Source organism: Scardinius erythrophthalmus (assembly GCF_964197995.2).
Source record: "Scardinius erythrophthalmus genome assembly, chromosome: 12".
Taxonomy (NCBI): domain Eukaryota; kingdom Metazoa; phylum Chordata; class Actinopteri; order Cypriniformes; family Leuciscidae; genus Scardinius; species Scardinius erythrophthalmus.
The window spans coordinates 10,732,289-10,751,871 of record NC_138232.1 but is presented as its reverse complement, the minus strand read 5'-3'; the positions used below and the strand labels follow the sequence as shown (position 1 = coordinate 10,751,871).

General features: G+C 36.5%; 1 protein-coding gene across 4 annotated transcripts in view; it reads left to right on the top strand.

Moving 5' to 3' along the window:
• cadpsb (Ca2+-dependent activator protein for secretion b) overlaps nucleotides 1–19,583 on the top strand; it is an 83,105-nt gene that overhangs the window by 8,721 nt on the left and 54,801 nt on the right. For all 4 annotated transcript variants that reach the window (XM_081381634.1, XM_081381633.1, XM_081381636.1 and 1 more), the window contains exon 2: nucleotides 17,587–17,700. In XM_081381634.1, the coding sequence (XP_081237760.1) occupies nucleotides 17,587–17,700 (114 nt within the window). The remainder of the gene's footprint in view (nucleotides 1–17,586; nucleotides 17,701–19,583) is intronic.

The window sequence follows — 19,583 nt, the reverse complement described above, 5'->3', positions numbered from 1 at the left end:
TTGCTATTGCTGTGATCTCGTATGAGTGACAGGTTGCCCCGCCCTCGCGCCAGTAAATATATCATCAGAGAACAGATGTCGCTGCAAGAGGGACGGGAAGTTATTTTCATTAAATATTATGAGTAGGCCTACACATAATTTTTTTTAAATAATGATGTGAACCGATAATAATACATGAACTGGACTATTGATGTTTGCTGGTTGTTTACAGGAATTCTAATACTTTAAGGAAAAATATATGTTTTTATTTAAAATAATAATAAAAAACACATTTAAAACAATACGGAAAGCATAGAAATGAATGTTTAATTCCAAAGCGGGGAATATTAAGGGTTGAGGAGAGACATAAGGGTCTGTGGTGAAGGGAACAGGTTGAGGACACAACAATGACAGCGACACTAATAGAAAGAGAGTGGAGGTCAGACAGCAGATTAGAGCCTGAGAGACGGCAGCGGTTATGGCAGCTGGATGGAGAAGGAGTTAGTTATGAGAGGTTACTGTGGAGATAAGAGGATGTTTGATTGAAAGGCCAGAGCTGGATCTCCTTTGATGAGATTTGGAGATTCTGAAATTACCTTATTAATATAACAGGGTGAAAGGGATGAATTTTATCGGTTCATTAAGCACACTGAGAGAAAAGGACAGGTGAGGAGAGGAAGAGAACGTGAGAGACTGGCAGATTCATTTTGTCAGAAGTAATAACATCCAGCTGAAAGGTTCTTAAACCTCTTTTAGCAGGTCATACACATTTGAGTGTGAATTATTAATTAGTGGAATAAATGGTGGCTATTTTTAGTGCTGCTTTAATTAACTTATGACCCAGAGAGTAAATTTAGCCTAGCACTCTTGAAAATAAAAAATTCTGATAAATGTAATATTGATTCATCAATATATTGATAAATGGACACACACACACACACACACACACACACACACACACACACACACACACACACACACACACACACACACACACACACACACACACATAAACAAACACACACACATATCATTATAATAATACATAGGCTGTGTTTGAACTTTTGGAACTGTGTATTTATTGCATTCCTAAAGAGCCAGAGCAGTGTGTGTTTGAAAATGTTTGCTTTTGCTGAAAAAGGGTTGATTTTTTTTGTTCATATATTTAGGGGCATTGCAGTATGTGCGGAAGTCTGTTTGTATACATATTCTTCATGGCTTTTTAAATAAGTGTTGCTTCGAGAGAAGTCTGAGAAAGATGCTGAGATGAGGGACATCTGCTCAAGCTATTTGAGCACTTTTCTGTAATGATTAAGAACAGAATAAGAGACCCAAGGATACCATAAAGTGCATTTATATAACAGAGATCAGACAGAATTAGGGAGAGGTGATGTTTTGTTTATGTGAGTTTGTCTTTATTTTGGGTAATGAAGATGATACCTAATTTGTAAAAATTGTTGAAAGTATATTAAAGGATTAGTTCACTTTTGCTGATAATTTACTCACCCCCATGTCATCCAAGATGTCCATGTCTTTCTTTCTTCAGTCGAAAAGAAATTAAGGTTTTTGATGAAAACATTCCAGGATTTTCCCCCATATAATGGACTTCAATGGGACCCAAACGGTTCAAGGTCCAAATGACAGTTTCAGTGCAGCTTCAAAGGGCTTTAAACGATACAAGACGATGAATAAGGGTCTTATCTAGCGAAACGATCGGTCATTTCAAAAATAAATAAAAAAGTTTACGTTTTATAAGCACAAATGCTCGCCTTGCTCTGTTCTGTGATGCGCGTTCGTGACGTCACGTAATACGCAATTACGTTGAATAGGTCACGTTTGAAAAAATTCTGTCCTGAAGAAAATGTTCTTTTAGGCTTTTTAATATTAAAGCACCCAGGATACGCACACGAAATGGGCATTTTAAACGATAAACTGACACAAATACGTTTGAATATGTGCATATGGTCCTCCTTCCGCACATTTTTAAACACGTCAAACGTGACCTTTTCAACGTAATTGCGTATTACGTGACGTCACGAACGCGCATCACAGAACAGAGCAAGGCGAGCATTTGTGCTTATAAAACTTAAACTTTTTTATTTATTTTTGAAATGACCGATCGTTTCGCTAGATAAGACCCTTATTCATCATCTTGTATCGTTTAAAGCCCTTTGAAGCTGCACTGAAACTGTCATTTGGACCTTGAACCGTTTGGGTCCCATTGAAGTCCATTATATGGGGGAAAATCCTGGAATGTTTTCATCAAAAACCTTAATTTCTTTTCGACTGAAGAAAGAAAGACATGGACATCTTGGATGACATGGGGGTGAGTAAATTATCAGCAAAAGTTTTTTAAAAGTGAACTAATCCTTTAATTATGTGGTTGTTTTACATGCTTAAGAAGATCATGAATGTGCGTTCACACTTACCATATTTCAGGGACTATGGGTAACTCACTTCTGCCCTAATAAAGCTCCTAATGAGACTTCTAATATTCATGGAAATAAAGTGTCCTGCCTATGGTGATAAATTCGAGGCAAAACTTATGTGTAATTTATGTTGCTATTCAGCACTAATTGGCTTCTCATATTTGTGCACTTCTTTGAAGATAGATGGCTCAATTAACAATGAGAGAAATAATAACAACCCTCTCTAGTGCAGAAGCAAACCAAAAATAAACCTTGATTTGGCGCACAAAGGAATATATTGAATTTTGATGGTTTTATTCTGCTTTAATGCCCAACCAAAAGCTGAAAAGAGCTGAAAAGCAGAACATCACAAAATAACAAGGCAACTAAACGTTGTGTTCACCATATTGTATAGCGTTTAAATTAATTGTAGGATGTTTAGTAATCTGCGAATGTGCTACCTTTTAAATAAAATTTACTTTAATATTTGTATTTTAATTAACATTTCAAAAATTTAAAGAAAAAAATATATATTTTTTAAAATTATTATTAATCTTAAAGGATGTTTGTAGATTTTGGACACAACTGACACGGGAGAGTTCATTAGTCAAGTGGGAACAGTTATTGGCTGTCTGATGCTGATAATCTCAAAACAGTCTGGCCAATATTTATGTCCATCACTAGCCTTGAGGTTTTTTCGCCTAGAGGCATGGAGAGTAGGATGAAAGGAAGTAGTATTAGCCAGAGTGGAGGAGGAAGATTGTGTCACACAATGTAGTGTGATGAACAGCAGTAGCTACTAGTTGTTGTGGCACTACAGCCGTGTCGCTCTAGGAGAGCTGCCTGAACCCTTATTCTAAAGCTTGTGAAAGATTTTTCTCATGCCATCGCTGCCACACACCCACTCTCCCCCTTGTGAACTAGAACACACACACACTCTCTCTCTCCCTCCCTCCCATACAGCTTTTTCCATATCCTATAATCCATTACAGCACTAGCACTCCTTCCTTTCACCCCCTATCTCTCCCTCTCCCTCTATTTCCTGGCAGACCGGCATGACCTTCTGTTTTTCTCAAGGTCTCTATTTCGACATTGAGCGCGTGAAGAGAGCATCTATTACATTTAAGCATGAAAGCTCCCTCTAACCCCCTTTCATCCCATAATTTTTAAGGGGTGGTGGAATACTTTTTTAGCAAATTAAGATTATAAGAGCATAGCTATTGTTTTGCATGCAAATATGACCTGGATTCATATCCTGACATGTTCAGCCTCATGTTATTCTTACATCAGTAATATATACATTTTTCAGTATTTTTGGATATCTGATAAAAAGCACAATATGGACATATTGGCGACATCGAATACCAATATATGTACGTGCACACTGTTTTAGAAATGTACAAAACCTTTATACTGATATTCTAAATATATTTACAAGGCACATTTGATTATTATAGAAATATTTTTGATCCCCTAATAACACCTGTACCTCTAAACCTCTAACCATAAAAGAAATGTAACGGATAAATGCACAGTGACAATAATTTTAGCCACAATATAGTATACAGAATACTTAAAATTAGGAAATTAGGAAAATTAGGAAAATTCATTGTCACTGAACATATTTTACAAATGTCATTTATTAAATACAATAAATCAAGTTATTAATTGCAGTCATTCAGTATTCTTTGAACCTAAAAGGATTTGTAAAGATTTGTACGTCAGACCCTAAATGTCAATACATAAATGAAGTGTTTCACTGACTATTCAAACATATGAAAATGTGTGTTCTACAACAGCACTTTACGCACAAATACTTAAAGGGTTAGTTCACCCAAAAATGAAAATTCTGTCAGTAATTACTCACCCTCATGTTGTTCCAACCCCGTAAGACTTTCGTTCATCTTCGGAACACAAATTAAGATATTTTTGATGAAATCTGAGAGCTGGATCACTCCTCCTGCAGGCTTATGGACACTATAACTTGCTGGCCCAGAAAATGTATTAAAGACATTGTTAATATAGTCCAAGTGACTCCAGTGGCTCAATCTTAAGTTTATAATAAAGCGACGAGAATACTTTTTGTGCGCAAAAACAAACAAAAATAACGACTTTATTCCACTTTTCATTTCCTTCTCCACTGGAGTCACTTGGACTATATTAAAGGAGAACTCGGCAACTCTAGCGAACTCTAGTCACTTCTTCGCTGATTTTCCGTTTTGTTGCCGCATGTTTTCCCCACGAGCTCCCCCTACAGCTGTGGGGGGGCGTATATTTCACAACACGGTCGTAAAAAACTCACTTGCGGCGTCCTCCTCCCCCTCTCTACCGCTGCTCATGTGCGTTTGTTTTGATCGGAGCAAGCCAACTGTATCGTGTGGAGCTATGTCTACCGAGGTGGGTAATCTGGTAATACATCATACATGCGTGTGTTTATGTCGAATTGCCATAAAGCAATTCGTGTTTCGCGCTCGTTCTCGTTCTCGCTTCTCACGAGACTTCCAATTTCTATCTTGCCGGGACGGTAGTCCCCAAGTTGCAAGGTTGGTTTTCCGCCTGGGAACGCTGGGGGGAGCGGGGAATGTCACCAATATCACCATACCAGGTTGTTTAACCATCCAAATGATTTCTTGACAGTTTTATTAAGTTAAAAAAGTTACCAAGTTCTCCTTTAACAATGTCTTTAATACATTTTCTGGGCCAGCAAGTTAAGGTGTCCATAAGCCTGTGGAGGAGTGATCCAGCTCTCAGATTTCATCAAAAATATCTTAATTTGTGTTCCGAAGATGAACGTAAGTCTTACGGGGTTGGAACAACATGAGGGTGAGTAATTACTGACAGAATTTTCATTTTTGGGTGAACTAACCCTTTAAAATTACTAATGTTTTTTAAATATATTTAAAATCATTTTAAATTGTTACATTCAAAATCCATTTGGCTGAAGAGGAACATGCGTGTCGTTTTTGTCATAGTTTGTCTGATCTGACTGCATCTTTTCTGTCAGAGTAGCATTAATTCTTCACAGGAGGAAGCCATCTTACAGAGGCTGTGTGTCACATGGCACAAGTTCTTATTTTTAGCTGGATTAGTGGAGTTTCAGTGCTTTCACCCACACACACGTTAGCTCTCTCTGAGACAGACACACACACACCCATTAACTCTAATACTGAGCACGCTGTAGCTTTTTTCTGTCACACACACTACTTAGATACCTCTCAGCTCACACAGAAGCACCAAAAACCTTCTAAAGGCACTCTCTGTCTTTCCATCGCATGAGACTTTTTACTTTTCCCATCATTTCCCCCACTTTACTCCCTTACTCACTCTGAACATGTCTTTTTCTTCTCTCATGCACAAAGAAAAAAGCTGGCTGTGGGCTCTTGTGATTAAAATGCTACGGTTTCACAATCCATTGAAGCGATATATTCTGTTCTGCCTATAGATACTTCACCAACACCCAAATCCTACAACGCATAGTCTTATTGTGCTGTCAATATGCTGATAGAATGTTAGTAAGACAAAGTGCACACGCAGACACACTAGTCAAGGTCCGGCGATTTAATTTAACATATTTTAAGAAGGCATTTTGTAAAGTTTTGCGTTCGCATTTCCTCTAACACTACTGCTCTGAGATGAGCTTCTCTTGCTTTAAGGCTTTATGTTTATTCTAGAATTCTGTATGTGCTTGAGGTTGTTTCAAAGGAATGTTTTACAACAGTGTTTGCAAGGCAGCAAAAGAGCTGTTGTACTGAATGCCAGCACAGCTGCTCATGAAAGTAATTTTTGCTTTTGTACAACAGATTCTGCATTCTTTTTTTCTGTAATTTTTAAAATTCTTTTAGCAAGACTTTCTGACAGTAATGCAACATTATATATACTATTATTATATAAACAGTAGCGTACCGTGGGGTTTCAGTCAGGGCCTTCAGTAACGATCTAACCCCCCCCCCCCCATCGCCATAACAACACACACACATTCATGCAAAATACAATCATGCACTGTATGGACTACTGCATAACATCAACGACGAGACAGCTGATCTTCAACCTCAGCGCACACGCACACCACTGTACATTATAAAAGCTGAGCTGAAACATCTCGCGCACGGATGTACATGTACCTAATACAAATAAATAAAACATCTCCGGTTAACTAGCAGGACATTAATTTTCGTTTGTTGAATAAGATGCATTCTAGCGCTGAAATGTGTTGTTCAAGCTGAGTGCTTGTTGCCGCTGTTATCAGTGGCGCGGATACAGTGTTCTCTTGTGGCTCGCGCACAGTTTTCATCATAGACTGTAAAAAAATTGGTTTTCACTCAGATGCGCGCTTCAATCTATCGCCGTTGCGGAGACTTTCTATTCATTGAAATCTTACTAAACAAAATGCACACAAACGCCCTGCTTGATATACAACCAACCACTGATGAACATATATATATAAAAAATAAAAAAAACCTATACGAGTGTTGATTCGTTCCCAAAACCTCTGACACTGTTGGCAAAAGTTCTACCACTAGACCATCGCAGAACACAAAAATCACATAAGTATCAATGTATTCAGTCACGTGGAAATTCTCGGTACTAACAATATTAGTAGATCTAGAATGACAAATGTACGCAAAATGACCCAATGTACTAATGAAATTGATTTCTGGACATTGTAATGTTATTTTTCCTGAAAATTGTTATTGTACACAAACATGTATTTTATCTGCCCACCCATGTCAATGACATCAGCGCGGGCTAGCCGTCGACACATCGCTGGGCCTCTGGGGCGTTCTGTAATACGCATCACAATTTGATTGGCTGATAAAACACGTCAGTCAAAGTTATAATCAAATGGAAAACGGCAGCTTCAACGCAAGGCTAGCTATACTACTAGTGCTGGTCCACGGAGCTGCGTTTAGATGACATATGTAAAATCCAGCTCCGACTCACAAAAAATAACCATATTCTTTCTGGAAATATAATCGTAACGTACTGATAGACAGAAATTGAATTTAGACATGTTCAGACACACATTAATTTAATTATAGAAAAATTATTTATTTTTTATTTTGACAGGGCCAGCAGAGAAGGCCCTGCTGGCTCTGACGGCACACCACTGTATATAAAGGTTATATTAAAAAACATTCAAATGTTTACATTAACACATATTAGGCCTACAGCCTTTTTTTATTAGATATGATCCTTAGATATTGCTGAACATCTGTCTTCAAAATTTAAAAGCAATGGCTAATTTCTCCATATTTACATTTATGTATACTAAATTCAGATGATAGCAGTAGCAAATGACAACAGAAAAATTCCTTATGTTAATGAACAGACTGTGCATTAGTGTAGGGTGTTTTTTCCGTGACTCTTCTTGCACGTTACATGGATATGCCATAGGAGTCGACAGGTTTCTGTCTTTGAGTGAGTCATTCATTCCTTTTACCGATTCGTTCAACGCGCTATTTCATTCAAGAACGAAACATTCAATCATTTACTCAACCGATTCATTCCAAGCGCTGTTTTTAGAATGAGTCATGAATCATTCGCTCAACTGATTCAAAACACTGATTCATTTAGGAAGAAAACACACCGCCGTGATAACGCTGTGACTATGTTTGGAAATATGTTCGTTGTCAGAGCAAAACCAGACCAATTAACTGGAAATATTGTGTCTAAAATGTAAGTTACTCAATGTTAACTGGTGGTATATGGTATATAAATGCGGTGTTAAACTCACAGCTATTTTTCTGAATACCTGCTGTTTGGATTTTTCTTCCTTGTCCTCAAAATCCTCTTACTTTAATAATGCTTGCTTGACTCAATCATCTTAAGCAGAGTTGATGGGAGTTCAGTTATGCTGAAGGACATGCATTCAAATGGAATCCAAAACGGAGATATTAGCATGCCTTTCAAACAGCAACTGATGAGGTGCAAAATGCTGGATTGCACGGTTATTCATTCATTTTCGATGTAATGTGCTACTGGGGACTGCACAGTAGAGTGCCGGTCTCTGCCTTGTGGCTCAGAGACACCAAAACTAACCAGCTGCTATCTTCAGCACTGGCCTTGTGGGTCCATAGCACTTCTGCGCTCCGAGCATCATGCTAAACATAGAAAATGGCATGAAGGAACGTAGGGAGGGGAGTGGAGGAAAAGAGTTGCGGGCTCCAGGACAATGCAGAACATTGTGTTCCCCATTGGCAGATCAGTATCCCTGAGTTCCAGTGAGTCCGATGAAGCTGCTGGGTAATGATTGGTTAGGGCAGTTTTGCAGTGCTGATTTTGCTTTAACGATTGAACCCTGTATTCAGAGTGTTCATATCAGTTTACGCTATATGTGTTTGTATTACTGCAGTGCTGCGTGTTTTGTTTTCTTTCATTTGTTCCCTGTACAGCAAGCATTATGAAAGTACATGACTCTTTTGGTATTTAATGTCTGGATATTCTCAGTGGCACATAATACAAATAGCATCATCATACAACCAAATGAGTATGCATTATCTTAACCACACTATCTCATTCATTCAGTATTTCATCTTATATAATACATGTGTGATTGTATAATACAAATATGTCTTATGTCATCAAATTTAATATTTTAATTTAATATTATATTAAAATGATATTTCAAATAATTTGCCAGACTATAAAAATGAAAATGACTGTTAATTATTCATGTTACATAGTGCTTATACTTAGTGTTTTCATTGTGGTAATGCCTGCTTCCCAAAGCAGCACATCAATTACATTTTATTAGGTAGGATTTATATAATAAAATATAATTCATATAATTTAATACTTTGTCTCTACAACAGGACAGTGTAACCAAACATGGAAATAGCATGTTATCTTTCTAGTCCCTTAGAATACTGTTCAAAAGTTTGAAGTCAGTAAGATTTAAAAATAATAATTAAATTAATGATTTTATTCAGTAATGATGCATTAAATTGATCAGAAATTACAGACTTCTACAGCGTTACAAAAAAAAACCTCTTTTCTTTTAAACTATTCATTTATCAAAGAGTTCTAAAAAAATTTATCATGGTTTCTACAAAAATGTTAACTGTTTTCAATGTAGATAATAATAAGAAATAATTACTGAGCGCTGAATCAGCATATTAGAATGATTTCTGAAGGATCCCGGCCACTGAAGACGGTTTAAATTATATTAAAATAGAAAACAGTTATTTGAATAATATTGTAATAATGTTTTATAATATTATTGATTTTACTGTATTTTTTAATCAAATAAATGCAGCCTTGGTGTGCATAAAATGCCTCTTCCAAAAATGTTTACTTTTTTTTTTTTAATTCTTGACTTAAGGGCAGCAAAATCAAAATGCATTCTTATAATTTATTTTGTGTCTTTTGTCTCATACAAATTTTGAAAGCAGGTGGGAAGTGTGTTCCATTTTAAATTTAGCCTCTTGTTCCATTTCATTTAGTTATCTGGGTGTAAATTTGACAAACACCTTCATTTTCTTTCCCCTATTCAGTTAAGTAACACTTTTTTTTTTCATCTACACCTTTTTTTGGTGCCAGGCTTGAATGTAAGAAATTGAAAGCCCAAATCCAAAAACAAATTTACATTGAGATAGCTTAAAATTAAATTAGGTCTAATTGAACTTTATTTTCTTTTTTTTTTTACGAAAATAATTAAGATGCACGTTTAAGATTGAATGCAAACGTGATACTTCCCCCTCTGTGGACTAACATTGAAATCACTCGTCCACATTTCCTATCTATTTCTCATGCATCATCTCTGGCCCACAGCTAAAGCTGCTGCACTCATGCAATTATCATAATTACTAAAGACTCTGCAGTCTGCTGCTGAGTGTGCACACGCACACACTGAAAGCTGTTTCTTCATTCACACAAAAGAAAAGGAACACTTTAGTTTTCACACGGATGAAATGTAAATGACTCTATAAATAAGATGTGGCTGCTGAAATGATAACGTTATTGCAGGAGAATGGATTCATCAGGAGAGGTTGAAGTAAAAAGCACTGTTGATAGTATTTCCAAAGAAAGAGTGTCTCTAGTCTGATTATGTGAAGCTGAAAAAGACAGTAAGTCAACAATGTTCAAGGCAGATGAACCATCTTTTAAGTCTTGTTAAGTGATTCTGTCGAATTGCTCATTGGAGAAATCACTTGACTAGTGCAGTTTTTCATCCTGTGTTGACATATTTCCTATTGAAACAGGAAGTTTGGCCTAGATATATTGTTTTTTGCCTGTAGGTTGCAGAGGAGGAACATTCTTATATTAAAGGAGAACTCTGGTCAATTTTAACATTGAGCTCATTTTTTGTACATTTGGAGTGCTGTCAATACAGAGAACAACGACAAAAATCGGTGTTGCCTACACCGAGTTATTCTATTTTTAAAATTTGCACCCTGTTGACTTCAATGGGGCAAGTACTAAACCTGCTTTTTAGCCTCTTAACATCCTTGATGTGTCATTACAAGTGCACAGAAAATGTGAGTGACTCCTTCCGAGTGAACACGGGTGAATCTGACTGCAGTAGATGTTAGAAATATGAATAAAAATGAAGTTAATTCAGCCAGCGCTCATACCTGTGTTTACATCCTGTTTTCGGTCGAAGGCCATAGTAATCGATTGTCGAGTTCACTGCTATTGCTTAGATACCCATGATCACGCGCATGAACTCGACAATCGATTACTATGGCCTTCGACCGAAAACAGGATGTAAACACAGGTATGAGCGCTGGCTGAATTAACTTCATTTTTATTCATATTTCTAACATCTACTGCAGTCAGATTCACCCGTGTTCACTCGGAAGGAGTCACTCACATTTTCTGTGCACTTGTAATGACACTTAAAGGATGTTAAGAGGCTAAAAAGCAGGTTTAGTACTTGCCCCATTGAAGTCAATAGGGTGAAAATTTTAAAAATACAATAACTCGGTGTAGGCAACACCGATTTTTTGTCGTTGTTCTCTGTATTGACAGCACTCCAAATGTACAAAAAAATGAGCTCAATGTTAAAATTGACCGGAGTTCTCCTTTAATTGTACATGGCAGCAATGTTCTACAATTTGGGAAAAATTAATTCTGATAAAAAAAAATTGCGACTGTGATTTTAAATGCAATTTATATTTATTTTTAAGAGATCCAGGTTTGCTGTGCTTGTTTGTAGGGCAGCATTACTTAAAATTAACTTGCATTCTCCCCTGGTAGTGACATTTAGAGGTTAAAATAGTGCGTTTGACTGAGTTTGTAAATGAATCATGCTGTTACAGGGTAATCATGATAAGAGGGATCCATAGGGAATCTATAGGACTTCTACTTGGGAGGATGGGGGTGGATGTACCATTAAAGTACTGATGGATATTGGCTACTCTGTTATGAGAACTATAGGGGTGCTTTGTATAGATTAATGTAGTTATATATTTAAAAAAAGGTGATCATCTGAACTGTTACACCTTTAAACACAAAAACACAATTGCTATTTTAGTATAATTTATATACAATTGTAGTATTTGTTCATTTAAATATTACATTTTAGTTTAAAGGCACAGTATGTAAGTTTCGCTGCTAGAGTTCGCTTATTCAAAACAGTAACAAAGCCTTAGCTTGATGACACCGTGAATGAGCTTGGAATCATGGAGGCGTCGTATTCACCTCCACAGCTGATGGAAAACAATCCAACGGGACTCAGGCAGAAATCATGTTCATGGATGCGCTAATGTATTAAAGTTGTATTGATGTTAATAATAACTGTGTGGTATGAAGCAGGGCGCAGCCGAGAGACTGGGACGTTTTACATTGCTGTATTTATGCTCACAAGCTGCAGTCGGCCGCTGCCGCTCCTTTCATTTTATTGTTTTTTTTTTACGAGCAAAGTTGTATTTAACATCTGCCTCCTTCTTCCCTGAACTTGAACTTTGTTACAGTTACATTTGATCACATAAATTCACATTGTTTTATTTCATTCTAATGAAATAGCCAAAATTACTACTAATACAGGTCACTTTTTTGACTAATTAAAATTGTGGGGTAACGCAGGCGCAGCGCTGTTTTACTTGGTCAAAAAGCTACATCGATATTTAAGTATCATTTTAATAAAAGCTAAATGCCATTTATGTTACTAAATGACATGCAGTTAATTTTAAAATATTGTATGGTGCAGAAAATGCTTTGTTACTGTTACTACAAATAAAGCTCTTTCTGATTTTGCTATGTTAGCCACTTTGACGAGACAATATAGTGTTATCTCTGAGGCATGGTACAAACATGTTGCCCTCAGCGACTATAAGACAATAAGACAGTTTTGAACTATATAACAATGATTTAATATATAGTCTCTGGATAAAAATATTGTGTATATGTAAGCAATTTAATGCCAAGTACACGAGTCAACAAAATATAGTAAATAACAATGTTTTAGTGGTTTTTTTTTTGTTTGTTTGTTTTTTATCCAAAAATCCTTCTGTGCCTTTAAGTTTTAGTAATTTTGTTATGTGCTTTTGACATTTTTATTAGACTTTTTTTTAGGGATGTCCCGATCCGATCCACGGCATCGGTATCGTGCCGATACTGGCCCAAAATGCTAGATCGGATATCGGAGGGGAGAAAAAAAATGTATCCGATACCTATGATCCGATACCCATTAGGGGTGGTATTCGCACTGAACGTTCGTCCGGTGCATGGATTTACACAGAGAATTCACGGTATAAAAATAAATAAATCTCGCGTGCACATTAATTAATGTAATACGGAACTAACGTTACTGTTAGATACGCGCATATGCGGGTTCTTTAGGGACACCTAATCTGTAGCCCGCCTTAGCTCTGAACGCGCGTCTACATCGCTTCAAACGCTCACTTTATCATTATACGCGCGCGCGCGTCCTATTCGCTTTGGACGCGCGAATGGATTCAAACTGTTCAAGCATCGAACTAGACGCGATAGACGCAAATTTGACGCTCTATTCGCATTTGGTTTGAACCATAGGGTTTGAACGCAGCAAAATGAACAGGCTGCGATGCCAAGATTGCAATGCTGGAGTGTGTGTGTGTCAGAGAGAGAGGCACGGGCGCGATCAAACAGTAGAAACACAAAAACATACTCCGTCATTTTCATACAGGACATCATTAAAACTGCAAAAAGTGTTTAGCCTACTTATATTTGTATATAAACTCTTGTCAAACTGTAACTGTCACCCAACCAAAATCTCTCTCTCTCTCTCTCTCTCACACACACACACACACACACACACACACACACACACACACACACACACTCGCTGTTTAAAAGCAAAAATGATCTCATCTTTTGGACATTCATCATTGCATTGGTTTTCATTTCTTGTCCTAAAACAGAGCACTCATCTGTTTATTTTTAAGTTACACATTCTACATTGAATAAAAAAGAAAATCAAATGTGTTTTTAAAAGTAGTATTATTTTAAACAGAAATAAATTATTTATAATTCAGATGAGAATGAAGTTAAAGTTAATTAAAATTTTAAGGAAACAAATATATTGATCTGAAATATAGCAAATTAATTTTAAATTCATTCAGGTTACCAAACATATCTCAAGGTCTTTTGAATAAAGGCTGGCAGTCTTTCATTATCAGCTGTTGTTGTGGACTATATACTGGAGAAGTATTTGTTCTCCATTTGAGTGAGATGTTTTTATGTGGCTAATTGAGCAAAGTGCTTCCATTATATTTTATTATTATTAGTATTAGTTCAAGCATAAAATAAAAATATCGGATTGATATCGGTATCGGCAAATAGCCAAAGCTGCGGCATCGGTATCGGTATCGGAAGTGAAAAAGTGGTATCGGGACATCCCTACTTTTTTTATTTAAATATTTCTGAATTGCTTTCATTTTTATTTCAGATTTACATTTAGTAGCACGGAGGCACTAAAGTTACATGATGATGGAAAAAAAATATGCGATGGGAGGAAAAAACAATTCAACTTATAAGCTGTTTTCCTCATGGGGACCAAAAAATGTCCCCTCAAGGACAATGATTTTGGATATTGCCATCTTTGTGGGGCATTTTGTCCCCATAATGTTGGGTTTACCTGGCCTAGAGTTGTCAAGTTAGAGCGTTAACATACATCACCTCCTGTATGCCCGTACACGGCCTTCATAAAAACCATTGGAAATAAGAACGAGAAAAGCACACTCGGATATATTGAGGGCTGCAAGCTTTTCCTCAGGGTTATAGTATTCTCTGTACAGACAGTTCAGAAGGCAGATAAAGTCAACTGCCATGTGTGTGTGAAGTAGAGAGGACAGTAGCAGAGAGATGAACACAGATGGTGCTGTGATGCCTCACAGGCACATGCTACTTTGTACTTTTCCACCTTCCTCCTACACACTTGCTCACAGAAAACCCTGTTTCCTTTAGATTTTGTCACACTGGTGGTTTCAAGATGAACGGCAACATAACATCTTGCTAAACTTTTTTTTTTTTTTTGGTATGCTTAGCAAGCCACCATATGCATGACAGCGCAATAGAGCACAATTTGAGGTTTTGAATGTTTCAGTGATGTGATGAAAACAGTGATGTAAGCTAGAAAAAAGGAATACAATAATGCATGTCATTGTATAATTGTACTCTACAATATATATAATAATATAGTATATGTTTGCTATAATGTACAGTCAGCCAGTCATTTTTCAAATTATACTCTGACAAAGTCGTTAGGAGGAGGGAGATTATATTTTGTGATAATGACTGGCTCACTGAAAACTCTTCTGCTTATTACACTGGTACTTACCAAATGAATAAATAAAAAGTCGTGAAATATTGATTTGAGTTTATTTTATTGTGTGGGGAGAAAGAGTGGAGGGATACGAGAGACATGAAACTAGCATAGCTGTGTAGAACAAAAGTTAGAGAATATGTTCCTTACATTATATGAAAATGTTTGACCACAGGATGATCGACCAATCAGAATCAAGGATTCCAGAGAGCAGTTTCATAGTACATGTGCTAGTATGCAACACTTTACAGTAAAATAGTGGTTTTCAGGTAGTGAACCTGCTCTAAGGACATGGATAAGCAGTACTAAATGCAAATAATAAAATTAATTTAACCTTATACAATGGTCTTTTAAAACTTTTCAATAGATCAACCCTTAAAAAACAAGGGAAAAAATATTTAAATGTTGATGTCAAATGTAGTGTGTCCAAATGAAAAGAAAACACGACCCAGGCTAGATTAAATACTGGTTTAACAAGGATGGTTTGTGCGACCACAATGCGTTTGTGCTGTTAGTTATTGCCTCTGTTGTTAATTGCACTGACATTATTACAGCCATTAAGTGTTAATGCACTTAATGGCTGTTCCCTTCTCATATTCAGCAGCCTAATATAATATTTGGCCCAATGTTTGCTCCATGTGTTAGGCTGATAAATCACACTTTGCTGTTTGTACGTTTACAGTGTTGACATTTTCCTATTTAACCTGTCATGTCACAATTTTGCATCTTTTTGGGCACCTCATGGTAATGTTGGACTTTTTTATTTTTTTAAACAGCTCCCTTTTGACAGCTCCAAGGCTTTCGTGAAAACAGCAGTTTCTTTCAGTTTTTCCCCTCCATTTGGCCTAAAACACTGTGTTCGAGGTCATCCAGTTTGAAATGTTGACTACAAATACAGAGGTTTCCGTCGCAGCGTTCTCTCCATATTTAAGATTCTTTGCAGCCTTTAGCCACTGCCTACAGTGAGCTGAATCCTTCACTGGAAACTCACATCATTATGACAAAAAGTTTGATAAGAAGTATTTCCTACAAAAACAAGGCAGTATTTGACTCTGGTGAAGCGAATCCATAGCAGACTGGTGGGAGTGGCCTTGGACGGCAACATGCCCAGTGCATTATGGGTGTTTGGGTATTTGGCAAGAGGGAAGACAACAGCCTTTTTTCCTCTGTTTTCTCTAGTCAGGTAGCACTGATTTCAAATTTTCTTTCATCTTTCTAATGTTTAGGCAGCCAAGTTTTTTTGAAAGCCTCTTTTGTTAGCAGTAAAGAACCCTTTTAAACAGCTCTTTCAATGTATGTAATAATATAATATAATCTATTTCTAAAATATATAAGTTCGTAGTGATTTCTCAAGCTACCCCTAAAAATAAATAATATAATTCTAAAATGTGTAAAATTATATGTTAAATAAAATATTATAGGATTTTCATTTTTGTGTGAGCTTTTTTCTTTCTTTTTTTTTTGGTTTGCTTTTAATAACATAATAATAATAAAAAAATTCATTGTGTTGGGGTACCACATTATATCTATTGTAAAATCTGGGTCCTGAAGCAAAACCAGTTTATAACCACTGCCATAAAACACAGTGGCACTGTAACTCTCAGAGCTTTGCGCTTCTGCTTTATATGATGAGGAGGAGGAGGAGGATACTGTTTGGCCTGCTCTTTTTCTCCTTCACAACACTTCTCTCATTCTGTTGCTTACTCGTTCGTCACTCTGTCATCTTGTGCCCTGATGACATTCAGGCAGAGTGATGAATCACATCGGGAGAGAGAGAGAGAGAGAGAGAGAGAGAGAGAGAGAGAGAGAGAAAGAGAGAGAGACAGAGAGGAAGTTGAAGAGGCGTTCAGTGAAATACAAGATGTATTATGCATGAAAAATCAACATATTTAAAAAATACGAAGGACTTAAGTACACATTTTCGGCCAGGGAAAGTTAAAATTAGAGCGTGCAAGTGAGAGAACTAGTGTGAGAAAGATGTAGCTAGAGATATCTGGCTGTGAGAATAGAGAGAATGTGTGTTATTGAGTTTGAAGGTGGGTGTTTTTTTTTCTTAAAGCAGAAAGAGTATTTTTAAGTGTAGACTTGAGAAGAGACTACTTGTGGGAGTGTTTTGGTAAAAACAAGGATGTATTAAATGTCTCTTGCTAATAAAAAGAAACCCACTGTCCTTGGTCATTTGTTTCTGAAAAATCTCTAACCCTTTTGTGACAGCACATCATTTACTTTAGTCTTGAACTATATAGATCTGGATCCATATCTGAATGTGCAAAAATCTGAGAACAGATTTAACGGAAACCATTTAAGATCAAGTCACTGATTAAAAAGATCTCATTTGTAATGTTGTATTACCTATAATAATAACATATAAATGCATTGGTCTTGTGAAATATTTCTGCGTTTTCACAAATTATCTGAATTTTGACTTTTTTTTCCTTTCATTTCTCCTTGTAGATCACCAAGCAGCAGCTGCAGACCACTAAGGACCGCTTTGAGTCTTTTCTCAAAGGAGACACCCAGATTGTGGCGGATGAGGCCTTCATCAACGCTGTTCAGAGCTATTTTGAGGTGAATTATCATTGCAACAGCAGAATGAAATTGACCCTTGTCTTGCTCAAGTAATCACCCATGACATTATTGGTTGCTCAACCAAAATGATTGGTTTACATTTTATTTTTTAAACATCTACCCTTAAACATTTAAACCAGCCTCAAACTGGTTTGAGAACATATCAGACTTTTTTTTAATTAGAGATGTTATTTTATGTTATGTTATAGTGTGTTATGTTGCTGATATTCATCTTCTTCTATATTATAATGATTTATATGCTACTGTTCAAAAGTTTGAGGTCAGTAAGATTCAGTAAGTAAATAATGCTTTATTTAGCAAGGATGCATTACATTTATAAGTGACAGTTACAGACATTTATACTGTTGTAAGATTTCCATTGTAAAATAAATGCTGTTCTTTTTAACTTTATATTCATTAAAAAATTATCTGTTCCACAAAAATATTGAGCTTTTTGAGATATTTAAATGTTGAACTGTTTTCAACATTGATAATAACAATTTGCTTGTGAGCACCAAATCAATATATTAGAATTAAGTATCCTGTGACACTGAAGACGGGAGTAATGATGCTGAAAATTCAGCTTTGCGATCACAGGAATAAATGACATTTTAAAACATTAAAATGGGGTGAAAAAATAGAAAACAGTTATTTTAAATTGTAATAATATTTCACAGTATTGCTGTTTTACTGTATTTTTGATCTAAAAGACTTTTCAAAAACATAAACTTTTGAATGGTAGTGTTTTAATTTTTTTCTGATAAGCTTAAAATGTGCAGGCCGCAACCTTTTAGTGCCTACCAGAGCCTGCAGTCACAAAGACAAGTGTGCATTCCCAACAACACATATTTCAGTGATATTTGACAGGTAATAGTGCTATTTTATGCTTGCTTCCCAAAAAAACTTGAAAACATTGAAAGTATTTGACATTAGGTGAAGTATTAAGACATTAAGGGCCAGATTTACTAAACAGGGCAAATTAGCGAGAGAGCGCAGTTCCAAAAAAGCCGATGGGAGTGAAAAAGTTCTGCGCTTGATCTACTGATGACACACAAATTAAAGAACACAGATACAGCTGGATCATTTCCATAATGACCAACGCAATCTACCAGTTAGTGTCTGTTTTAAGACATGCTTATGTTGGGTGGTAAATAATAGCGCAAACCTTAGTAAATCACCTTGCATGATTCATTTAAATACTCTCCTCCCATAAATGTTACATTTGAAAGGGAAACTCCTACAAATGCATATGCAATAAGGTCAGTCGCAAAAAAAACTGTGTCCACGCCTTTTCAGCGCAAACTTTTCACTGCAAGTCTTTAATAAAACCTGACGGTAGTTTTTTAATGCCAAAAAAGGGTTAAAAAACGCTGACACAAGCTGCTAGTAAATCTGTTAGCAATAAGTGCTTTGCTATTAACATTTTTCCTGTTAATTCGCCAAATTGCGCTGAATGAATGAAAATGAGTCTGGTGTCTCTGTCCGTGTGAGGTCGTGGCATGTTAACCTCTCCTTAAGGCGATTAGCTCGGGGCTAATGATGGCAAACAACGATATCATGATCCCGCCCCTTGATTATTGAACTGTGTGTCTTGAAATGTTGCATAGCCAGTTGTAGTTGCCACACTACAGATTAGTCAAAACATTTAGATGATCACATGCCTTCGTAAGTGAATTATCACGGAGATGAGAGCGCCTAAACAGCCCTTCAGGGCTCTCCTTAGCTAAAACACATCTCAAATACAAGTGTTTACACGTGCTCTGTGAAGAGATTGCTATTCTAATGGATTCAAGTATTGTGGTAAGGTCACTACATTACTACATCCTGTTGCTGCGGTTTGGGCTTCTCTGCATGCTAATTACTTGAGCAATATGACTGAAAGT